Below are 26,599 nucleotides of genomic sequence, written 5' to 3'. Positions count from 1 at the left end.
TTAAAGCTACAAAAGTTATTTAGTCAAGAGCAGCGAGTCATTTTCTCTGTTCCCTTTGTTCTTTAACTTTACTGACAGGAAGCTTTATTGGCTGCTGTCCCTTTAAGAGCAAACAGACACGCGGATCTCACCGTTTATATACTGTCTATGGATCTCGCCTCATTCTCTCACAACTCTTTTTGTTCATTTTAGACTTTATATAAATCATTTTAGATTGCTCTTATGAGGATAATCGACAAAACTGGCACTTTGGGATGTTTATTGTTAGTTCAAGCGCTTAAGAGAACTGGATTCTGGCGCCCTGTCTATGCATTGTGTGTGTGTGTGTGTGTGTGTGTGTGTACGTGTGTATGTGTCACATAAGGGCATTCACAGACAGCGCATTCTCTTTTGTCTTGCCGTGCTTCAAATGTTTAAAAGCATTTAAATGAATAAGAGAGTGATCATATAATGTAAAGCTAGCCAACGGATGGCAGAAAATACGGATGCTGTGTTAATTGCGTTAAATATTTTGACACGTTAAACCAGACAAAAATTAATCGCATGCGTTAACGCGTTAACGTTGACAGCACTAATATATATATATATATATATATATATATATATATATATATATATTTTTTTTTTCATTTTGATTTTTCTGCATTCCATTTTTCTTTTACATTTAAAATTTTCCAGACTCCCTTTTAATGGTTAAACTAAAAATACGAATCAAAAAGCATGTCTAATTAATTGAAATCATGAAACATACACAAATTAACAGTAGCTTAACATACACAATTTAACAAAAATGTAATCTTTAAGGCCTTATTCTTTTTTTTTTTTTTTTTTTTTTTTTTTTTTTTTTTTTTTATACCAAACTGTATCTTAAATTAATTTTCTGGATTCCATTTTAATGGTTTCATTAAATTGTAACAATCAAAAATTGTGTTCACAAAGAGACATGCAGAACATGCAGGATTCATGTTTAAATAATATTTTTGCAGCTTAATATTCTCACACACACACACATATTTTGATTTATGCATACTTGCCTAGTTTTGATATTCATCCAAAATTTTGTGTGGATGTTTGAAGCATCAAATATAAAACATCTATCCTAGCAGAGTAACCACCTCTTGGTTTTTATGCAGTTATCTAATGCCATGATATGTGAACTTATTTTAACCATGGCTTCAGTGTCTCAACTACTTTGTGGGGCCACTGTGGGCCAGAGTATACTGTAGGATTGACCCCCGTTTCTAAAAATAAAATAAATTGCATTGTGAGCACATGTGAACTCAGTTTTTTGCCGTTTATTTTTATTCATTGCAGGCATACACAAGTCAGTTCGTGGCTCTCATCATGTTCGCCCTTCTGATGTGCGATGACAGAATCTCAGTGCAGCCGCGCAGGCGAGAAATCATACAAGGCCTCAAAGTGCTGCCAGGTAAACACTAATACCACTGTGTGTGAGTTTTAGAATGGTCTAGAATTGCTTCTAATGTGATCTTAGTCATTAGTTACAGTAGTAAATTTTAATAAATAAATAGTGTTTTTGTGCACATGTGCTTTTTGTGTACATTTACGATGGTGTAATGCTGGCATCATAGAGCTCCATGTGCATATAAGTGCATTCACTCAGGGGCTGTGTGCAGAGAGGAGTAGACGGCCTCGGCCAGCTCTCTCTGTCACTGCTGGAAGTCTTTATTGGACCGCAAGTGTCTGCTGGGGCGCCCCACTTCTCCCATCTTTCTCCAGTTCTTGCTTTCTCCCTCTGTGCAGTTTTTGTTCTGCTTCCAAGCCAGTGAGGTCAGGAATGTATTGGCAGCCAGTTACTGATCCCCCTGCTCTTCAGCTCACTGTTCATATGAAGAACTGCTGATTCTGCCATTTAATGATAGCATGCTTTGAATAGTGTTTGCAGTCTTTGGCCCAAAATGTACAAATGTTGCAAGCAGGTATCATATCAGTTGTTTCCTTTTGAAGTTCAGCTAATGTCTTGATGGAGCAGTAGTTTGGATGATTCATGTGTGTGTGTGTGTGTGTGTATGCATTTATTTAAATAAAATAAATGTAGAAAAATAAATTGATTTGTCAGGATTTTATGAATAAACTTCGTATTAATTATACAAATTAGAAAAATAAATGGAATAATTGGCTATAAATATTTATATTATATATTTTACATATACATTATAATGGATGTTTAAAAAAATTGTGTATTACAAATTGTTTTGTCAGGATTTTATGATAACAAACGTAGTATTATATGAATTCAAAAATTAAATAAATGAGTGACTGTTTATATAATAAAATGTATTAAAAAAATTAATATACATTGTTTTAATATACATTATATATATTTTTTTATACCGTATTTTTCGGACTATAAGTCGCATCCGAGTATAAGTATAATCAGTCCAAAAATACATCATGATGAGGAAAAAAACATATATAAGACGCACTGGACTATAAGTCGCATTTATTTAGAACCAAGAGAAAACATTACAGCCGCGAGAGGGCACTCTATGTCTAGACAAGAGGAGCACTGAGCAGCACAGAGCGCCCTCTCGCGGCTGTAGACGGTAATGTTTTCTGTTGGTTCATTTCTCTCGGTTCATGTCAAATTAATTTTGATAAATAAGTCGCACCTGACTATAAGTCGCAGGACCAGCCAAACTATGAAAAAAAGTGCGACTTATAGTCCGGAAAATACGGTAATATACATTATATAATTTTTCATTATAAAATGAAATGTATAAACTATAAAATGAGACCGGTTTTTATTATACAAAGTCTGTAAACTATAATGTATATTACAAATTGATTTTTCAGATTTTATGAATTAACTTAGTATTAATTATATAAATTATATATATATATATATATATATACACACACACACACACATATACACACACACACACACACACACACACACATATATATAAATTACACCTTTAGGTGAGTGTGTATATAATATATATATATATAATTTTTTGATGTAAGATGTAATGTAAATTAAAAAATATGAAGTCTGTAAAAATGTGTATTATAAAGTTAATGTATTTTTACAAATTTTGTCATGATTTTATGAACGCAAAAACTTAGCTTCTGTTCCATAAAAAAAAAAAAAAATCTAATAAATAATAAGGAAAGGAAAAAGGACTGGACATTTAGATGTACAGTTGAAACACTGCATATTCATTTAGCTCTGTTCCATGAAATCTTTCCCTTTTTTTTCACCAGGCATTTTAGAGCCTTCACTCACATAACAAAGAGGTGATACTTGGCTTACTTAGCTATTGATTTTCTGTAATTGGTCTGTATTCTCATTTATGTCATAATAAATAGCTGTGTGTCTCTTTCTGTAGATCTAATCAAGGAGGTGTTGAGCCTGGATGAGGAGATTCAGAAGTTGGCAGCGGAGCTGTATCAGCAGAAGAGTGTTCTCATCATGGGCCGAGGATACCACTACGCCACCTGCCTGGAGGGAGCTCTGGTTAGACCGCTTCCTTCACTCCTTTCACCCATCTAGCACTCACTCCCCTCCTTAAACCGTGTGATAACTTCGGGGGAAAAACAGACCCAAATTAAAGTCATTATAGTTCTCAATTTTCTCATCATAGCTCTCAAAAAATGGGGAAAAGTTCTTCAAAAATGCAGAATATGATCCCTTTTTAACACCTTACATTTTAGTATGAGATTGCATTTAAAAAAATAATAATAATCTAATATTCATGTACTGCAAACTTTTAAAGTGATTTATGGATGAACTTTCCCTTTACCCGAGTCTCTCCTGCATCCCTCTATTTCTGATTTGAGGATAATTCACACTGATTGAAACTCTGCTTACACATTCAAGAATGAGCCGACGTGTACATCCAAGTCTTACAGGAAAGTAAGAGCAAGAAAGAAAATGAGAATCTTAACTGATGGACTTCAGAATTTTCCAGAAGTCTGGCCTTGTTTAGCCTAACCACAGATAAACACAGGAAGCAGTTTGACCGTTAAGAACCCCCCCCCCCCCCACATACACTGGAAGTGAGGATGAATCTGTCATTGACGCATTAGCAAGCTCTGACCATATGAACGTATGTACTTTTAGAGTTTTCCACTTCCAAAAGTGGTTATGCAACCGTAGTGCATTTTTTTGGTAATTTAATTTAATTTATTTATTTATTGATTTTTAAATCTTGTCTGTTTATTTGTACTTATAAAGCACATATTCTACATCCCTAATCCTACCCAATACCTAAACTTAACAACTGACAAAAGTCATAGTTATTGATTTGGTAATAACGAGTATTGGACCTTAAAATTAAAGTGTGACTGTTTTTTTTTTGTTTTGCTGTGCTTTTGGTTTGGCTTTTGAGTTTTCTTCATTTCCCTTATGTTTTTGCTTTTGCTTGGTTTTACTTTTTGACTTGCTTTGTTTGCCTTGCCTTTCTTTGCCTTTTATTTTGGTTTTTGTTTTCCTGTGCTTTCTTTGTTTAATTCATATTTTGTTAAATAGTTCCCATGTTAAAGCTTGTGTTTGTGGGTCATTTTAGAAAATTAAGGAGATCACGTACATGCATTCAGAGGGGATTTTGGCTGGAGAGCTGAAGCACGGGCCGCTGGCTCTAGTGGACAAACTGATGCCTGTCATCATGATCATCATGAGAGACCACACATACACCAAGTGCCAGAACGCACTGCAGCAGGTCGTGGCCAGGCAGGTCAGAGCCATTCAAATGTTCACATTTATCATTACTAGATTCGGATGTCCTGAAGTTAATGCTACTGCTTGTAAGATATAAAATAGTTTAAAATGCAATTCAAATTCAGTATGCCAAAAACACGTAAGGATAGATTGAATTTAAAGCTTTCTATATAGAGACAGCCCTAGCAGTCCCTGCTGTTTTTTCTGTTTAAGAGGATGTGGTTATGTTGCTGTTGTAGGGCCGTCCCATCGTGATCTGTGATAAGGATGACCATGAGACCATCAAAAACTCCAGCCGCACCATCAAAGTGCCTCACTGTGTGGACTGTCTGCAGGGAATCCTCAGCGTCATCCCGCTACAGCTGCTGGCCTTCCACCTCGCTGTACTCCGCGGATACGACGTGAGTCTCTTCTCCACTCGCTTGCATTTCACCTTCTGATAAATAAATGCTGTTATTCTGCACTGACACATTAAATCCATCCAAAATGACAGTAAAGATTTAAATTGCTACACAAAAGTTATTTTGTTTACACGGGGAGCACAACAGCAGTCAATGCGGGATAAATGCGCAATTTGCGACAATTCCACAGTAATACATTATTGAAATATATTCTGAATGTAAAAAAAAAATGAAATGCTATCAAAATCGTTAGATTTATTTGAAGGTCTACACAGTTAGTCATTTAATAACTTTACCATATCTACAAAAGAAGACAAATCGGGAATAATAAGTAATGTAAACATGGACTATGTAATATTTATTGCAGTGAGTTCTAAACAAGTAGAAAGGTGTCATTCTTGTTTTGTAATGACATTTTACAAAAGTACTACCTGTTGTTAGTGTTTTTAGGTCATAGTTTTTTTTATTGGCAGACAATCTTTGCAAGTGTAATGAAAGAATGAGTTGATTTGAGAAATGTATGAAGTGTTTTGTCAGTTTAGTGCATTATTAATGTGCAGTTAACTGCTGTGCCGAGGTGAAAGCTGTTAAAAAGCTGCATAATTCTTGTCACCAGTATTCTTATCACAGAAAACTAATACTGATTAGTTAACCTAAAAATTATTTGACAAAACAAAACGACAACACCAAAAAAAAAAAAAACACTCAAGCTCACCAAAGACGAGTAAACGGTCACCTGTTAAATACAATTACAAGCAATAGGACAAAGGATCTGCAGTAGAACCAATAACAAATAAAAACATTGTATGAAGTAATCAAATGTATAAAAACACTTTGTACATTGAATGTATATTTCTTCTTATTAAAGTTACAAAAGTGATTTTAATCAAGAGCAGTGAGAGATTTTACGATGTTGTTATTTGATTAACATGAATGACAGACAGAAGGAATATTAGACTGCTGTCACTTTAAGAGCTGCCCCGATTCAATATACTTTTACACATTTTCTTTCTCAGCTGTTTGCTTTCACTTAACACCTAAATTACGGTGGGCAATTTGACACATACATGTAAGTGTATGTATTTTAGTGTTCAAGGCCTATAAAGCAGCAAAAATAACTGTTCAATACTCAATACAAAAAAGAAAATTGTTTCATGTTCGGTACATATTATTCCACATTACTTAGTGCGTTGTTTTTATTAATTCTTCTTTTCTTGCTCTACACAGGTTGATTGTCCAAGAAACCTGGCTAAGTCTGTGACTGTTGAGTAATTGCTTCCTGATTGATGCCTCAAACAAACACACACGCACACGCACACACACACACACACACACACACACACACACACACACACACGTACAGACTATCAAAGACATGAAGACTAATGAAGAGAGGGTTTTATACATGCCAGCTTTCTTGATCCTAAAAAACCTGAAGTGTACCTCCATATACCTGTATCTCATCTCAAAGCATGATTTTGGAAGTTTCATATCGTTGCTGTTGACTGTTAACTTTTTTTTGTGGTGGCGTAGTATGGGGTGGCGGTATAAGAGCTGCACTCTTAACTTGATGTCTCTTGATGCGGCCTTGAACACATTCATCTTATGGCTTTTTATTTGTTTGCTCTGTTTGAAATATTAGTTTGACCCAGAAAGACTTCTAGATGCTTCTTAACGAATACACAAAAGCATTTGTGTAACAAAGATAAGTGACAAAGAGCCTCATAACTCTCCATTAGCTGTTCTCCTTATGAACCCCCCCACAATTCTAGTGATATGTGGCACTAAAACAAAAATGTGAATCAGTGTTTTGTAGTTTGCACAATATTTTGTTTCTCCAGTTTGCTGCTATTTAAGTGGATGTACTTGTTATCGATGAGCAGATTTTTCCCGGGATGACTTTGAATCATCTGGAATTTCATATCCATGTTTATTTCTTACTGTGGCCTGTGAGAGCTTTGATACAATGACTCTTATTCAAATTGGTATTCATTGAAATGATGCTGATGTTCACTAGAGTTTGATCTAGCGATCATGTCTTCTCAATGCATTGCTTTGAGGCTTTAATACATAATTTGAACGGTTTATAATATTGGTGGGCTAATAGTTTACAATATGGTTCAGTACTTGTATTTAATATATATTTATATTTATCAATTAAAATTAACCTAGACACATAGATGCATTTAATTAATGCAAATAACTAATTATAGATAAACTGTAAGGTTTTCATTTCATTCTTGTTGCAAAGAACTGAATGAAAAAATAAGGTAAAATATCAAGGTCACAGTCCGATTAAATGAATACAATCCCCAGTCATCTTCATGAAGGGTCAAATATGAAGTGAATGTATTTTCTGATCAGTTTTTTTTTAGTTATCAAAGTTTCTATGTGCTTTTGCCAAATTGGGTTAGAGAATTGGTCACGTTTGGTTTGATGTATGTATGGTATGTTGAACGTCAACCATTTAGAAATGAAATGTTTACATGAAGAGAACGGGATGTTTGATTATTGCATTTTGAAGAATCACCATTGCTTCCCACAGAAAGTTCATTCAGGACGTTTTGAAGCCAAAGCAGTGATTGTAGTGAATCACTGCACTGCAGTACTGTGCCTGTAGTTACTGTACAAGAATCATATTTATAATAATCAGTTATTGAGATTCATCCGAAGGTATACTTGTTGGCTTCCATTCTTCAATTCCTTTATTGTAGAAAACTGAGAGGCCTTGTTACAGAGAGTCTCAAATGAGAGGACTGCCCCATACAACGCCGCCAACAGCTATGATTGTTTCCATGGGACCATTTTCTTGTCTTTTGTCTTTCTCTTAGGTTTTATTTTTATTGGGTATAGAAGGGTTATATTTTATATACTACATTATTTGCAATTAAAATGCTTATGTACTTCCTTTTGATTTTTTTCACGTTTTGTTGTGGATAAAGTCAACATGAATAAAGATTTCTATCATCAAAGCAACAGATGGGCATGATGAACCAAAAATATCTACTATTAATGGCATGTAACCAAAGGTTGAAGAAGGGTCTTATGGGGCAATAGCTCTAAAGGTACGATTATAGTCTTCTGCTTATATTTTTGAAATGAATAATATATTCAACTCATGGAAAGAGGGTTTTATATATTTCACAGGATAAGATACTAGCATTGCTCTTCGCTTTTGATTGCTTTGATTGTATGTTTTACGATAGCATCTTAAGTGTAGCTTTACCTTTTCATCTTAAAGGTTTGTGTGGTAGGTAGGTTTTTTTTTCTTCTTCTTCTCCAGATCAGTTCTGCCATCCTCATCCAGCAACTGTTTGACGACATTCAGCAAAATGATGTCCGGCATCGAGGCCTTAATCACTATTTAAGGTTAAAGCATCTCGTAATGTGTTTTGGATCTGTGTGTGTATTGAATTTACAGTTATGATCAAGAGAGTTAATAAAACATTAATTCTTTCTCACTCTCTGGTTGCTTTCATTCAACTTTGGCAAAGTTTTACAGTGAAGAAACGCTTTGTTGGAATCGGATACAAAATAGGGCATGGAACTCCAGAAGTTTTCTCTTTCTCTCAGCAAATGGCCAGTCAATGGAAATGTGTGTCCTTGGTACAATTAAACCAAATATGATATTATGTGATATGTTTTTCTGTTGTTGTTGTTTTTTCACAGGCAATTCACATAAAAAAAATAAACACATTAAATGATATACATTTCAAATTTAGCCTTTTACTTTTAGACTTGCTAGATGGGGAATTTTATTTATTTATTCTCAATATTTTTTGAAAAAGTCAGTTTTAACTGTTTTAAAAAGTTTACAAAAATAAGGATATAAGATGGTTCCAAATGATGTTACTTTATAGCGGTCACAATTTTATGGGATGTCACATTTTCTGTAATATTTCAAAATAAAATTATTTCTGTACTTGGCAAAGTTTGATAGAGTACATGGAGCAGTTCTAGAGGTCTACAAATGTAATGCTTAGTTTGATTAATCAACCAGTATTTGATATTTTGATATTATATTATTTGATATTTTTGAGTATATTTGATTTGAATTCAACCTTTAACACGTAAAAGACATGCAGCGAGACCCTGCATTGTGTTATGGTTCACACTGCATCACAAACAGAGGATCTGCTTTTTTATTCTAAAAATTGTTAGACATTTATTTAAAAAAAAAATTAAAATAGGTTTGTACCATATTGACATATGCATTGCTATTTCAAAAGAGTTCAGAACTCATTGACTGATGAGTAGGCCAACCCTTGTTACACACTAATAAATTATGGTTGCTCTGTAAAATATATCAAAAAGCAGTCATGAAAAAAAAAGTCAGTATGCTTTAGGTTATAATATTACTTTAGGTTTAGACTAAGATCTTATTGTTATAACCATGTAAAATCAAGAGTGCCTACCGGTGCACCAGTGTCTAAAAGAACCATTTTCCACTATAAAGAAGCTTTTGTGCATTGCAATGACATTTACACACACATGGAGCTCTCCCACTCCACTGAAGCCATAGACTCATACTATTTTCCGTTCCTTTGATGGCAAATAGTAACCAGAGATTTGATGATCTGAGCTGTATGTCTTTCTAAAGTGGTGTTCTTCAAAAGCAGGAAAACATTTAAGCTCTGACTCTTGGCAGCGTGGATGGATTGGAGCTGGAGCTGTGTCATGGTTGTTGATGACTGGATTGCTTTATTGGCCAGAGCAGAAAGTGGGTCAGGGTGTATGATGCTGAATGCAAACTCCACTGAATGTCTAAAGAAAGAAAGGCCTGTCATTCACAGCAACTCATCTCTCACATGCCATCCACTTCATATGCGGTCACTTTGTCAGTATGGGTAAACTGACAGTTTACTGCCAAGTCTGAGCTCCGTTTAACTCCCTTGGGTGGGTAAAATCACTGTTTCTCCAGCCACAGCTATTTCTCATTTGGATGCAATGTCTGCCAGACACATAATATAAATATTACATTGGCCTGGTTGCCATTTAAGTAATAATTCATTCAAATCAGCAGGGAGACTATAATAATGGAACACTTTTCCTGCAAGACAAATTTTGGCCTGTCAAAATGTTTCAGAAACATTTGTGTTCAACAATGTTTCTGTGGTAACGACATTGAAGTTGTAGTATCACAAGACTGTGAAATTTAGTTTTGATACAACAGTTCTACAGACAAGATGTTAATAACTTGCATTTCAGACCATATTTACCATATTACTCCTGGTTACAAATACATTACATTACTCATTTAAGGTAACAATCAGACTACTTTTAAATGACTTTTGACCTTACTCATTTATCAAAGTAATTTAAATAGGATAATCTTTTACAAGACTGATTTTATATATATGTTGTGGAAAAGTTCATTTATTTCAGTAATTCAACTCAAAGTGCGAAACTCATGTATTAAATAAATTCAATGCACACAGACTGAAGTAGTTTCAGTCTTTAGTTATTTTAATGGTGATGATTTTGGCTCACAATTAACAAAAGCCCACCAATTAATCTCAACAAATTAGAACACTTCATAAAACCAATAATAAAAATAAAAATAAAACATTTTAGTGAATTGTTGGCCTTATGGAAAGTATATTCATTTACTGTACAGTACATATACTCAATACTTGGTAGGGGCGCCTTTTGCTTTAATCCCTGCCGCAGTTCGGCGTGGCATGGTGATCAGTTTGTGGCACTGCTGAGGTGGTATGGAAGCCCAGGTTTCTTTCACAGTGGACTTCAGCTCATCTGCATTGTTTGGTCTGGCGAACTGAAGCAGTGATTAAAGCAAAAATAGCCCCTACCAAGTATTGAGTGCATGTAGGGTAAATGAACATGCATTCCAGAAGGCCAACAATTCACTAAAAAGTTTTTATTTTATTTTATTTTTTATTGGTTTTATGAAGTATTTTAATTTTTTGAGACAGTTAATTGGAGGGTTTTTATTAAATGTGAGCCAAAATCATCACAATTAAAAAGAGGTTCATGAGTTTTATGAAAAGCTAATAATGAATAAAATTAATAAAATATAAAATCAATCATTTTAAATGACAACATCAAAATGAAACACTTACTAAAATGATTCAATATTTTATTTATTTTTATTTAAGAAATAGTACCTGCATATCATGTGAACATTAACCAACGTCAGAGAACTGTGAGCATGCGAATATGTTTCTAAATTATTACTATATTACCTTAAAATCTCAGTGGTACTTCAAGTACATATATTAGATTAAAGAGGTTGGCTGACAAAAATAAAAATAAAAAAACTGGGAATCCCTGCATAAGAAATAACACAAATGTGTGCATTTTAATGTGTTTGAAAGACAAAAGCTTTCCACACACAGATTTAAATAATCCACTGAGTGATAATTCAAATAAAAATGCATGTGTTTATCAATAGTTCATGCAATGTTTAAAAGTTGAAAACACTGAAAACTGAAATAATTCTTGTAAATCCAGTGGTCAAATGCGATGTGGCCTCTCAGTTTTCTGTGTAAGTATAGCCACTGACTAGTGACTGGTCTTCTGTGAATGTTCACAAAACTGAAAGACTTTCTGAATGTATATACAGTCAGTGGTAGTCTAATTTAGAAGATGAAAAAACAATAATTAGGGAGAATCAATAAATTCAGAATATTTTTTTTTTATTATTATTTGTGTATGTGTGTGTGTGTGTATGTGTGTGTGTGTGCGTGTGTGAATAATATGTAGTCATGTAATCAATAAAAAGAAACGGTAGTCGAATTACAATTACTTGTGTTTTTGGAATCTGATAATGTCAACCAGATTATATGTAATCAGTTACAGCACTGCTCACAGATGTGTGTGGTTAAACAATGTATTTAACATTAATAACTGTAGGAAAAACAAGGAGGTAAAGAGGAGTGAAAGGAGAAGGAATGATAGGATAAGAGTGAAGAAAACAGATAAAACATGAATATCAAGGTCAAAGACAGAGAGACAGAGTTGAAGGAACACCAACTAAACAAATCATTACAGTTCATTTTCGTAATCGATCCTGTAGGAATAACTGTAGGAAAAACTGTAGGAAAACTGTAGGAAAAACAAGGAGGTAAAGAGGAGTGAAAGGAGAAGGAATGATAGGATAAGAGTGAAGAAAACAGATAAAACATGAATATCAAGGTCAAAGACAGAGAGACAGAGTTGAAGGAACACCAACTAAACAAATCATTACAGTTCATTTTCGTAATCGATCCTAACACAAAACAGGTTACACGGGTCTCATGGGTTCCTCTGCTCCGCTGGAGAAAATGCATCCTAATTTCAGTTTATTTTTCCAGCAGAGTTTCATTTGCTTATATTTGGCTGCGCTTGACATATTTCATGCCAAACCTTGCTGAGCTTGTGCTTGTGATGCTGGATAAAACTGCCTTTTGAAACTTCTTTTAAAATTGAACACATCTATGATGGTGAGAGTGGTTTATAGTTTCTGGCTCATGGGACGCCAGCTTTCTGGGCAAATTGTGGACAGAGCGGCTGTCTGGACTAGATTACACCTGGTCTAAAGGGGATTAGTTAAGCAGAGATGGCTGAGCTGCCAGAGATGGCTGATAAAAACAGGGTTGAGTTCGAGTCAAGACCGAGACCGAGACCAGAGAGTGTTCAGTCGAGTCAAGATCAAGACCAGAGAGTGCTCAGTTCTAGTCAAGATCAAGACTAGAGAGGGTTCAGTCTGAGTCAAGACCAGAGAGTGTTCAGTCGAGTCAAGATCAAGACCAGAGAGCGTTCAGTCGAGTCAAGATCAAGACCAGAGAGTGCTCAGTTCTAGTCAAGATCAAGACTAGAGAGGGTTCAGTCCGAGTCAAGACCAGAGAGTGTTCAGTCGAGTCAAGATCAAGACCAGAGAGTGCTCAGTTCTAGTCAAGACCGAGACCAGAGAGTGTTCAGTCGAGTCAAGATCAAGACCAGAGAGTGCTCAGTTCTAGTCAAGATCAAGACTAAAGAGGGTTCAGTCCGAGTCAAGATCAAGACCAGAGAGTGCTCAGTTCTAGTCAAGACCAAGACCAGAGAGTGTTCAATCGAGTCAAGATCAAGACCAGAGAGTGCTCAGTTCTAGTCAAGACCAAGACCAGAGAGTGTTCAATCGAGTCAAGATCAAGACCAGACAGGGTTCAGTCCGAGTCAAGACCAGAGAGTGCTCAGTTCTAGTCAAGATCAAGACCAGAGAGGGTTCAGTCCGAGTCAAGACCAGAGAGTGCTCAGTTCTAGTCAAGACCGAGACCAGAGAGTGTTCAATCGAGTCAAGATCAAGACCAGAGAGTGCTCAGTTCTAGTCAAGATCAAGACTAGAGAGGGTTCAGTCCGAGTCAAGATCAAGACCAGAGAGTGCTCAGTTCTAGTCAAGACCAAGACCAGAGAGCATTCAATCGAGTCAAGATCAAGACCAGAGAGGGTTCAGTCCGAGTCAAGACCAGAGAGTGCTCAGTTCTAGTCAGGACCGAGACCAGAGAGTGTTCAATCGAGTCAAGATCAAGACCAGAGAGGGCTCAGTTCTAGTCAAGATCAAGACCAGAGAGGGTTCAGTCCGAGTCAAGACCGAGACCAGAGAGGTTGGAGTCCAAGACAAGTCCAAGTCCACATAAAATCTTCAAGAATATATAACATATTTGGTGGAAACATTAAAATTGTCAACATACTCAAACAGTAAATCAAATATAGCATGGCATGTACACTTTAACTACCTTAGAATGATATTGGTTTGAAAAATATTGATTTCAGCTAAGGGTAAAAAGGCCACATAGTAGGTAAAGGTAATTTTATTACAATGATGACTTGTTACTTGTCAGTATCAAATGCTCTTGTCCACATAACATCATTGTACCCACTGATCTATAATAGAGAACATATATAGATCAGTGGTTGTACCACTATTTATTTCCACATAACATTTCTAGCAAACATAACATTACTGTACCAATCTATACTGTAATTCCACATAACATTTCTATTACAAGTAACATTACTGTACCACTATACCTGCATATGTTCAACTGTAACAACTTTTACATAAATAATGACTGCTAATATCTTAACAATGTCTTGAATTTTGTGTGAAGTTGTGAAGATTACAGATGGGCATGATTACTTTAAAAAAATATATAAGTGAGGAGAGTATCGTGCTACCCAATCGAGCATGATGAAGTGCTAACCTAACCTAACCTAACCTAACCTAACCTAACCTAACCTAACCTAACCTAATCTTAGTGATGAAGCATCACTGATGGAAACATCCAAGTCAATCCAGTTAAGACCAAGTTGCAGATAAAGCACAGTAGAAAGAGAGTACACATCTTGGTAAAAAGGTATGGGTGCTTTACACTCTCTGGCCATTTTAGCCCTTACAAATATTCCTAGAAATCTGTGAAGAGACTTAATCAAAGGCTGGCACTGGCATCTTGTCTCACCCATTTTCTGAAGATGTCAGTTTAGGTCTAAAACAGTAGGAACCACCATGCCTATGGTCACAGACTTTTCGCCTTGTGTTAGGTCAGTGGCTCCTGAAAATGGTCCAATTATTGCTCTTAGCTCTTGAAGTTGGATCCATTCACGAAGTGTAAACATCACATTATAAAATTCTTTACCGAAGACCTCTGCCAGATTTTTGAAGTCAAGACTTGTGATGGCCTGCACCTGCTTGAACGTTAAATTCCAGCGCGTTACATTTGCCACTGGTATTGATTTCCCACTGCCAAAAGTAGCTTTGAAGCATTTTATTTTCATTAGTGCTGCTATGTAGTAGAGAAGTGAGCTTAGATGCATTTGCTATGGCCAGGCATATGAAATTGGCTTCCTTCAGCCAATCACCATCTGAAGAGATTTGGCAAAGCATCACAATCGTTGTCTTAACCTGGCCATGTCTAACAAGGTTTCTTGTTTGCTGTATAAATCCTCCCACAGCTCCTCGTCATTCCAAGTTGTCCATTTCTTCCTCATTGTCATCTGCAGGGGCAACAGATTGCTGAGGTAACTTCACTTTAAAGGCACATTTCAGGTTTGCCAAGTTATCTGTTATGATGTAATCAATCTTGCTTGTAATCCCATACTCCTCTGTTATGTCATCAAAGGCCATTGAAATGTTTTCACCAGTGTGTCTACTTGGAAAATTTAAAGGGGAAAATGTCACAGTATAACAGGGTTGAACAAAAAGACTTAAGGGCAAAGACTCACTACACCCATGAAACGCATGCAAAAAGAAAACCAGCGGGACTTTTATGACAACATTTTATTTCAAAACAAAAGAACAGTTAAAAAGTAAAAAACAAATAAAACAACCAATGTAGTCATGATCTGAGTCATTTAGAGAATGATTCATTTACATGATTCCTTTGAAAAGCATATAAGATTTAACATGGACATATATGATTTCTCTGATGTTAGTTACCCATAAAACCTTCATCAAAACAGGGTTTGGGAGTCATAGAAACACAACATTGGCATCATTGTGGCACTGCAATAACTTAGACTCAACAGAAAATGACAAGGGCTCTTTAGAAGCAAAGGATTGTGGAAATTGACACTGATTTATTATGACAATATTATATACAACATGTAATTATGAACAAAAACAAACTCATCTATCAAATGTGTTGGATTCAGGGTTGTAAATAGTTTCTTTGGCAAAACACATTTCCAATTTGCAAAAAGCTATTTATATATATATATATATATATATATATATATATATATATATATATATATATATATATATATATAAACCTACACAGGGATACATAGATTTATACATACAGCATGTGCAATGTATGATAATTTGTACAATTTTTTTTATAATGCACCCATACACCTTTACAACTGTGACGTGCAAAGTAAGGTGATGTAGTTAAGTTTACATAGATTTCAGATCTTTCACTGATGTTTCAAGTCCGTGCCCCTAAACACCTTAAGTCTCTTCAACATATGTCATCCTTAAGAAACAGGTCAGCCAAAGATAAACAGTTTTTGAATGAAAAGTTCATCATCATTGAATGATAACAGCATTTCTATTTTTGGATGAACTATTCCTTTAGTTAATTTTGGTCTGGTACTTTGTAAATAAATCCAAAGACCAAAAAGCAACATGCTCCCCATCCCGATCAAAGCCACTTAAATCACTATTGCACAAATAAATGTCAATTACCTTAACAAGCCGTATGACTTCGTATGGCAAGACATTTTACCAAAAACATTTAGTGAAATGGTTGAATTTTGTAAATACATTTAGTTTTTGAAAGAAAACCTTTCAAACACAACTGGGTCTCATTTACTTACTGCAGGAACAGACATTTTCATACAGAAATTAAGATACATCAGCATTTTTATTTTAGTTTTTTTGTTTTTTTTTACAAAAAAATTATTTAACTAGATTTACAATAAAATGTAGAACCAACTGAAATCACACTTACTTCCATGGAGTGCATTTGTGCCCACCCAATTTTTTCAGCAGCTCTGGGTACCAAAGTATTTTCCCATTCATTTATTTCTTTTTTTTCAATAGGGATTTTTAAAAGGTCTTTGTTAAAGCCTTGTAAGCCATGAACCAAACCAGCTGGTTATGAGGAGGATCAAATCATTACAAGCTTTCACTAGAAGCAAAAATTTACAAGAAAACTGGACAAAAAGATTCAGGGAAAGAACTGCAATCTCATAAAATGGAAAAATATTTATTTGAAGTTAAATATTTATACAAGGTTGTCGGTTTATCAGTTAAAAAAAAATCTATTTCACTGTGGAGAAAAAAAGCTATATTTCTGTTAGTGCTGTCGAATGATTAATCGTGATTTATCACATCCAGAATAAAAGTTTTTGTTTACATTATATATGTGTGTGTACTGTTTATGTTTATTATGTATATATAAATACACACACATGCACGTATATATTGAAGAAAAATGTTATGTTTATACTTTAAATATATTTATAAATAATATAATTTATATGAATATAAATATATACATGTAAAAATACATGTAAATATATAAAAAATATATACTGAATGTGTGTGAAGTTTTTGTTTATATAATATATGGTTGTGTACTAAATATATATAATATATGTACATAGTACACACACATATTATGGAAACAAAAACTTTTATTTTGGATGCGATTAATCTTGATTAATTGTTCAACAGCACTAGTTTCCATTTAAAGTTGTGAATTTAACTTATGCGCAAATTTGGGATATCACCTGTTTTTATACAGGCTATGGATATCACATAAAACTTTCATGAATAAAGCAAGTTTCAATCCAGTTATTTTCATCGCATGTCATTTTTGATGTGCATTAAGGAATTAATTTTGAATACATGTTTCAATTATAATTTATTTGCATGTTTTCTTATTGGAAAAAAAAAACTAATTAATTGAGCTCATAGGTTTTTTTATGTGCAATTTTAGAATTTTGACGTATCTGGACATTTCCATTCAACATTTTTTTTTGATAATGCACATAAAAGTAGGTGGAAGGAAACATAGGTAATGAATGCCATTTTTCTTCCAGAACCCAACTGTTGTGCTCTATTCTACATCAAATCCTTATATAGAGATGGGTGTGTTTATGCAAATTAGTAATCAAAGGGTATGCAGTCTTTCAGCATTAGAAAGTTAAAAACCAATTAATGTGCATAGTTTTAAATGTGGCAGAATTTTATTTTTTTGTGTGTATAAGTGTTTATAAACCCATGCAATATTTAGTAAATGAGACCCAATGTTTAGTTTTTGCCACTCAATGAAGATTACCTGTATATGGTGACGCTTATCAAAAACGTGCATATATTTTCGCTCTGAACGTCGCTCTGAATGAGAAAGCTCCCAAAAAGTTATCATCGTTCCTCTTTTATGGATATCTCCTTCATGAGATTGTCCCATGTGCATGCATGTGAAACCTCCATGAATCCATTAATGGAACCAGCCACTTCCATTCTCAAAGCTTGGTTAAACTCATAAATGGTGCCTTCTGAGAAGCTCTGTGGGTGAATTATCAGTTTCTTTGCGATTCCTGGTGTGTGATTCTGAGCGTTGCTTCCTGCAGAGTTTCATGGTGGCTTGTGTTCCATTTCATTGTTCTATAAGAGGAGCAAATGCCCTTGATGCCACAGGTGAGTCTTTGTATTGAGTTTTATTGCATTAGGCCACACAGCAATGGAATTTTGAGGAGGATATGAAACATATGTATTTCCTTTTTACTTCCAGTTCTCAGTAGTCCACTCAGATGTGCCGCATTACACACAAGGCCGAGGAGGTGGGCGATCTGGAGGAGGTACTCTTCCTGGAGGTGGGGCTTGAGGGGGCGGGGGCAGTGAGTCAGGAGGGGATGTTGGAAGAAATGTGGGCGGAGAAAAGTAGAGAGTGTTAGGAGATGAAGACCACATAGGGGGTGGAGAATAGGATGGAGGAGGAGTAATGGGTGGAGAAGGGTTCATGACGTGAGGTGCAGGGGTAGAAGGTGCCGTGGGAAAGCCTGAGGACAGGGAGGTGGGTGGAGTGTGTGGAGGAGGGGGTAGCTGGCCCTGAGGAGGGGGCGGGGTGAGGGTGCATGGAGGGGTGTAGATGGGTGAAGAATGGTGGTTGTACGATGGATAGCATGGAGGAGGACTAGACTTAATGCGAGTAAAGTTCATGCAGCGACCCTGAAAGAGAAAAGAACAACAAATAATTTCAAACATAATATTTTTTGAAAGAAAATATGGTGCAATGTTTTCCTGATGTCAAGGTGTTGATACGTGGCGGCTGACATGGAGTTGTCGGGGTGCTCTGGTTGGTTGTCAGGGTGTTGCTATGCAGTGTCTAACAAGTTCTAGGTGGTTTTTAGCATGTTGTCATACAATTGCTAAAGTCTTTGGCATTGTTGCCAGGGTGTTGCTATGAGGTGGCTGTTGTGAGGCTGCTGTTGGTGGTTGCCAGGGTGTTGCTATGTTGTGGCTGTTGTGAGGCTGCTGTTGGTGGTTGCCAGGGTGTTGCTATGTGGCTGTTGTTAGGATGCTGTCGGTGGTTGCTATGTTGTGGATACCATGATTTCAATAGTTTTCAGCTTGTTTTTTTTTTACCTTGTTGCCATGGAGTTGATATGGTGTTCTAGGTCATTGTAGAGTTGTTGCTACAGTGGGTAGCATGTTTTAAGTGGTTTTAGCATGTTATTATACTATACTATGTTACTTGTTACAGTTTTTGGCATTGTTGCCAGGGTGTTGATGTGTTGTGGCTAAAATGTTTTAAGTAGTTTTTAGCTGTTGCCAGAATAACATATTTTGAGAATTTTTTTTTTATCATGTTGCCATGGAGTTGCTAGTGTGTTCTGGGTCATTGTCAAGTTGTTGCTATCCAGTGGGAAAAAAAAAACAAAACAGTATTGTGTTATGAGTGTTTTTTTAGCATGTTGCCATGTATTTGTTATTGTGGTTGCTAGGACATGCTAACATATTCTAATGAGTTTTTAGCATGTTGCTGTGAAGTTGCTAAGGTGACTAAAATGTTCTGAGTGGCTTTTGGCAATGCAGTTGCTACAGTGTTCTAGGTAGTTGTCAGGTTGTTGCTTTGCAGCATTTTTGTATTCTTTGTGGTTACTTTGCGGCTCATAACATGTTCTGAGTGATGTTTAGCATGTTACCATGTTCCTTCTATGAAACCACTACAGTGTTGTGGTAAACGGAAACTCTCAGAGGTCGCAAAAAAACCCATAACATTTACTGGCAAAACTCCTTTCATTGAATCATTCATTTTGCATTAGAAAACTATTTCAGAGGTTGAGAGGAAATCAGCCTCAGAAGTCAAACTGTAAAAAGCTTTTTTTGTGGTCATGATGTAGGACAATGTGGCAGATGAGAAACGTTTATTATGTTATTTGACTCCAGTTGAGATGCAGTAAATAAGCCAGGAGTATTAGTCTTAAATCTCTGAATACATGTGGTTGGGCAATGGGCAGCAATCATGATGGACTTTAATGTCAATAAATAACATGACAAACACAGAGGCAGACTGCCATGCTGAGAGGCGTGCTGATCTTTCTGTCTGTTGTAGCTGTAGGAAGCTATAAATGCCAAACACGTTTTAATGATACACAGAGTAAAGGCTAAATGTTTGTTTTGAGTGGGGACAGGTCCAGTGACTGTGGAGGCTAGGTCATCTGGCGCAGCACCCCATCACTCTCCTTCTTGGTCAAATAGCCCTTGATGCCTTCAGTGTGACTCTACAATTTTCATAGTCATGAAAATAAAGAAAACTCTTTGAATGAGAAGGTGTGTCCAAACTTTTGGTCTGTACTGTATGTCGCATCAACTTGACCACACTGACTATTGGACAGACACATTTGGCAGCAGCTTACATTAAAGCTAACTTCCCTTTTTGTTTTGTTTTTTGAAAATGAAAAGATGTTTTGATCCACTCAAAGCTTGACAGATGTATATGACCACAGTTGCTATGTAAACCAAAAGACACAACCCCCTAACTCACGTCGCACTAATGTCAAGAATTTGGGTCAGGCCCACCAATGCAAGATAATCCAACACATATCCATCAACTGACACACATCCACCAGAGTGCTGACTGTGCAGTTTTTGTTAAATGACTGGGTAACACTTAAAGTTTTAGTTGTTAACATTATAGTTAACATGAACTACTTCTGAAGCATTTATTAATCTTATTTCATGCTAATTTCAACATTTCTTAGTACATAAAATCAAAAGTGGTATCTGATGCATGAAAATAAACGTCACTATCAATTTAGTCAATGACTGAAATTCTGTATAATTTTGGTCTTTTGCTTCATGATTCATATTTTTAGTTTTGCTTCCTTAATATTTGTCAAACAAACATTTTTGTCAGTAATTTTGTTAATGTAACACTGGATAGTTTTCAGAGCAAATTAGTCCACACATGGGAATGTTTTGGAAAGGTGAGGGAAGTAAATACTCCATACATGAAAGATTATAATAGCTTTCAAACAAAATGTTTGCAAAACCCCTTAAAAAGTTAACTTGGACTAACTCTACATCCTGTGCCTCATTATATAAGCAAAACATTTTAAAGCTGGCTTCAGATACTGGAATCTTCTGATTGGTTTGCCAGACAACAACATCCCTACTCGGGCAGCATAACTGTGTGTGTGTGTAAGGCTCACAGCTGTTTGTCCTATTTAATGTACTGTATATCATCATGTTAACTACCACTGCACCGTAAAGCATAAACCTAGATAGTTTGCAAAGAAAGTCTTACATTATTTTGAAACTGTTAGACTATTTTGGACTTTGATTTGTGCTACATGATACAGAGTTTTTGGACATGATTCCATGGGAACACCATGTGTCATGGACACGGACATTAATATTGTGGTTTTCTGGGAAAGGCCAAAAGGTAAAACCAAGGTCCAAATCAATGTACATGTACAATAGATACCTTTGTCTTTCTTCACTTGCAAGAGGTAAACCCTCAAGCTTTTATTTTGGCAGAAAACTATAGTTTCTGTAAAACCGATTTACAAATAAGTCTGATAAATTTTGTGAATTTTTTTTATTTTTATTTTTTGGAAATTAATCAAATATAAATATAATTTGTAACTGCCTGCCTGTTGTGCTCCCAAATGCATGCCATTATTTCATATATATTCACAGTTTTATTATGAAACTGTGGCGGGACACATTATATCATTGCAGGCCATCAGACTCTAGGTAATTAATGGGAAATGCTGCAAAATATTGTGTTATTGCCAGCCCATACCATAACTGCATCAAATCTAGTTCCCCCACTTCTATCACTTGACTGAATTTGGGTTTCTTGCATGGGGTTTGAAGTGTAAGTCAAAGTGACATGACATACAGCCAAGTATGGTGACCCATACTCAGAATTTGTGCTCTGCATTTAACCCATCCAAAGTACACACACACAGCAGTGAACACACACACACAAACACACACGTGCGCGCACCATGAACACACACCCGGAGCAGTGGGCAGCCACTTATGTTGCGGTGCCCGAGGAGTAGTTGGGGGTTCAGTGCCTTGCTCAAGGGCACCTCAGTTGTGGTATTGCCGGCTCGAGACTCGAACCCAGAACCCTAGGGTTAGGAGTCAAACACTCTAACCACGAGTCCACAATTTCCCCCAGTTATAGTTATGTACAGAAATGTCAAAAATTGTGTAAACTACACTACAGGGGAACATGCAACATCTGACTAAACACAAACATACATTAAACATAGATGCCAACGCAAGGAAGACATGGATAGAGAGAGAAAGCGAGAGAGAGAGAGAGAGAGAGAGAGAGCACTGCAGAGAGAGAGAGAGAGAGAGAGAGCTCACACGCAAGACAGAGAGTCATGGCAGTATTTACTCATAAAACAAAACACAACCTGTTAAGAACCATCAAAGAATCTCATCACCTTAATTAAAAGGGGTCAAAGCCTAGAAGCGCATCTTAATAGTTAACAAGAGCATACTTGCATTGGTTCTGTAAAGTGTCTGGTCTGTAAAAGTAAAGTGTCCCAGTGCATGTATAATGCGTAGATTCCTGTTGAATCCTGTTAGGAGTGAAACCTTCGTCATTTCATCCATGGGTTGACTGCTTCGAAGTGAATCAAGTTGCTGAAAACTGCCAGAAGATCGGACCTCCCGAAGGGGAGTCGCGAGGTGTCCAAGGTGATGGGTGTCTCCAGGGAACCGCAATTTAAGAGAAGCTTTACTTTTTGGGTGTGGAAGAGGTTTTATCTGGTTTCCTGGTAACACTCCTTTTGGTTGGATTGACCAATAACAAGGCATATAGTTTCAGCGGGAAAATGTTTCTTTGTCTCAATGACACCTGATTTGCATATTGTGGGAAAATTGAGGCCTAGTGGTTAGAGAGTTTTACTCCTAACCCTAGGGTTGTGGGTTCGAATCTCGGGCCGGCAATACCACGACTAAGGTGCTCTTGAGCAAGGCATCGAACCCCCAACTTCTCCCCAGGCGCCGCAGCATGAATGGCTGCCCACTGCTCCGGGTGTGTGTTCACTGCTGTGTTTGTGCACTTTGGATGGGTTAAATGCAGAGCACAAATTCTGAGTATGGGTGACCATACTTGGCTGAATGTCACTTCACTTATATTTTATGAATGGCTTGATGAACTGGTTGGATGAATCTGGTAACCCAAACTATAGTACAAATAGTATGATGCATTTTAGGCTCACATAGTAGAGATATTTAGCTAAGGCAAACTGAGAGGTTTAATTAGGTACCAAGAAAGAGATGCAAGAAAGACAGGAACATAAAGATACATTCTTATGCTTGAATATAGGCACTTAGAGGTCAACTAACACGACTAGAATATCATAACTATGCTAATATGAGCTGGGAAACATACAAACACACAGGAATATATTGTATACATTTGGAATGGCTTATATCCTGAGTTAAATGCAAGAAGGTTTGAGTGTGTGTGTGTGTGTGTGTGTGTGGCATGGGGAGGTCTTTTCCTCTGCATACTTTGGCCATTGGAGCTGATTAAGATCTCTTTGCAGCCTATGAGTCCGGGCTAGGAATGTAAAGGTGTTCCTGGTGATGCTCAGACAGGACCCTAAATGTGTCAATGTCACAGTTTGATGCACACTCATTGGCTCTAAGCTGTGATTTACATGAGGTCAGTCAGTAGATTAAAAATCTTTCTGAATATTAGAATGAATGTGTTATCATGATCTGGTCCATACGCTACATAACCTTGGCTGAATATTTTACACTATTGTCTGTATATTGTAACTGTAAATATAGCAAATTTAGCAACACTGTTACTAAACTAAATTGTATTTGCATGGGCTATAATGGCATAATGATACTGCTGTCATCTGTAGAGCTGCTTATAGCTGAACTGAACTTATTTCATAACTGAATAATGACAGGGTTGTCTTTTTTGAGCTGCTTTACAGCAGAAATTGGATTTGTCTCATATTTGATAACATTATTATTATTATTATTATTATTATATTTTTTTATTATTATTATTTTTTTGCTGCTTTGAAACAAACTCATTTGTATATAAATAAAGGTGACTTGATTGACCACTGTATTGTTCATAAGGGCTGTGAACACTAAGTCATCCAGGTCCATGTCTTTTCCTATTTATTTTGGAGCATCTGGATGTGTTTTTGAATTTCGGCATGCGTCCAAGTGGCTTCATGGATTGCAGTGAAATGGTAATGGTGTTACCTCATAGTGTGATGTCATCACACTCTCTAATCACTGAGGGTGTCACCTCCCCAGTGCTGTTAATCATTGTTCTATGTTTGGCTTTTCTCTTGTAAAGCAATTGTATCATTTTCCTGATTTACAAGTCTAGACTATATTGTTTCTGCCCATTGGTCTGCATTCTCAGTTGGATCTTTTAGGCCCAGGTCTCTTTTATGGTTCTTGTAAAAATATCAAATTGTTTTGTTGGGTAGACAGTTCTGTTGAGTATCAATGTACATCAATCTATGATGCAAGTTCAGTTTCTTGTCATCACCCAGCAAATATCTGACCAACTCTTTCTAACCTGCAGATACATGGAGCTGCTGCAGGATACTACAAAACAGCAAGGTTATTTTGTGCAATCTGTGAAATGTCTCTTTAAGAGGAATAGGTCCAAAGTTGAAGCCAAATGTGACTCACAGTTTGACCCTCCAACTATACATACAGTGGGATAAGACATTTAGTGCTACTAAGCGAGCTCCTCAGAGAAAATGTGGGTGTGGGTGTTGAGTTTTGCAGTGTGCCTCAGTTATAAATGACACCACCCTCTGCACATGGTGTTACGTCCAAACAGATCTGTTGACATTGGACCTAATCTCTTTACTTTGATAAAATAAAGCAGCATTATTTGAAGTGGAGAAAATTACCGCCTGATTTAGCAGCTCTTAGGCTTGCAGGAGACATCAAATTATCGGCATTGCACTGTAAGAACAAGATGAATCACATTGCACATTCTAGACTTGATGCATCTGGAGTTTCTAACTTTCTGAAGAAAATGTGAGTGATGTTACATTTACAAAAGTTGAAACTGGATTGTTGCTATGTGGTATTCTGGTATTCTTAGTGTTTTAAGCACTAAGGCTACTAAGATTTTTTAACGGAGTGCATATTCACACTAAGTGCATTAGGGGTGTCCCCGACTAAGCATTTTCATAGTCGAATTGGAATTTTCGAATCTTGCTGATATTCGACTGATAGTCGAATCATATGTTTGGGGGTGGGGCAAAATACATTAGGTCTAGTCAGACATTCGACAGTCATAATTACTGATGTTAACAAAAACAGGGAAAATGTGTAACAAATGCCTCACAGATACAAATGGGGTAAATAATGTTTTTATGTTTTGATTAAAAGATAGTTAACACTAAACGTCACCGAAACCTTAACAATTCACAATTTTTACAATAGTGCTCTCATTATAAAGTTAGCCTATATGACAGTAAGCTAGTTATTAATGTTCTGCATTTCTGTTTTGAGCTGTACACGCTGAAGATGACCAGTAGAGTGAGCATTTGATAGCAAGTTTTTAATCAATGGGATTAAACTCATAATTTAAGGTAGAATACGCTTTGTTATTTATACAACATAATGTTAATGTTAGGACTTAAAGGCTATCTGCAAAAAGAGCCTGAATGCAAATGAACGTGTCTGCGCAGCTCTGAATGAACTCCTTTTCAAACTCGACAAAATGTGTTGAAACAAAAAAATTCACAGCGTTTTAAGGTAATGGTGTTCTCATTATTATGGTATGGGTGTGACAGTCCAGTCATAGTTATTAATTTTCTGCATTGTTGTTTGACCTGCTCGTGCTGCGCGGTAAAGAGATAAATCACCGTAGTACTACAATAAAGTGTTTGACTCAAAACCAAATGCATCTTATATCAGGTAAATTATATATCCACGATATATATACACCTGCTCAAATGTTTTGAAATCACTTGTACCCTACCTGTTCGAAAAAATCCAGTCTCTGTCTGTGTCAGCTTGAGACTTGGTAAAGTTTTAAATCCCTGCTGCCAAGATGCTCCTCTGTCGGTCACGGATTATGGAAAGTGAAACATAAATCTATAGGGGTGGTTGAATTTATTCACACACTTTAAAATATTAATTTGAAGCTTCTTTCTTTTTAGATTCTTATTCACGGCTTTATCATATTAGGCTGCATATTAACTTATTAGGAAAAAACCGCAAGTTCTATGTGAAATCAGTCATTTGGTAAATGTTAATGTTAGGACTTAAAGGCTATCTGCAAAAAGAGCCTGAATGCAAATGAACGTGTCTGCGCGGCTCTGAATGAACTCCTTTTCAAACTCGACAAAATGTGTTGAAACAAAAAATTTCACAGCGTTTTAGTGTAATGGTGTTCTCATTATAATGGTAGAGGTGTGACAGTCCAGTCATAGTTATTAATTTTCTGCATTGTTGTTTGACCTGCTCGTGCTGCGCGGTAAAGATATAAATCACCGTAGTAGCTACAATAAAGTGTTTGACTCAAAACCAAATGCATCTTATATC

The 26,599-nt window shown here is 36.2% G+C and overlaps 2 protein-coding genes across 3 annotated transcripts in view; one reads left to right on the top strand and one right to left on the bottom strand.

Moving 5' to 3' along the window:
- LOC132097412 (glutamine--fructose-6-phosphate aminotransferase [isomerizing] 1) overlaps positions 1-8,549 on the top strand; it is a 39,812-nt gene extending 31,263 nt beyond the window's left edge. Inside the window, exons 14-18 of one of the 2 annotated variants that reach the window (XM_059503110.1) lie at positions 1,315-1,429; positions 3,357-3,484; positions 4,536-4,703; positions 4,927-5,088; positions 6,316-8,549. In XM_059503110.1, coding sequence (XP_059359093.1) covers positions 1,315-1,429; positions 3,357-3,484; positions 4,536-4,703; positions 4,927-5,088; positions 6,316-6,360 — 618 coding nt within the window. In that variant the 3' untranslated portion in view covers positions 6,361-8,549. Of the gene's footprint in view, positions 1-1,314; positions 1,430-3,356; positions 3,485-3,847; positions 4,339-4,535; positions 4,704-4,926; positions 5,089-6,315 lie in introns of those variants that run through there. The other variant, XM_059503111.1, reaches the window with a different exon arrangement.
- Positions 8,550-17,333: 8,784 nt separating this feature from the next.
- The window catches only part of LOC132097411 (anthrax toxin receptor 1-like), a 69,827-nt gene continuing 60,561 nt past the window's right edge, over positions 17,334-26,599 (bottom strand). Inside the window, exon 18 of the mRNA XM_059503109.1 lies at positions 17,334-18,745. Coding sequence (XP_059359092.1) covers positions 18,338-18,745 — 408 coding nt within the window. The 3' untranslated portion in view covers positions 17,334-18,337. The remainder of the gene's footprint in view (positions 18,746-26,599) is intronic.

The sequence above is a fragment of the Carassius carassius genome, chromosome 21 (genome assembly GCF_963082965.1).
Source record: "Carassius carassius chromosome 21, fCarCar2.1, whole genome shotgun sequence".
NCBI classification, from domain to species: domain Eukaryota; kingdom Metazoa; phylum Chordata; class Actinopteri; order Cypriniformes; family Cyprinidae; genus Carassius; species Carassius carassius.
The sequence above is the reverse complement of the archived record's forward strand: the minus strand, read 5'-3'. Positions and strand labels throughout refer to the sequence as shown.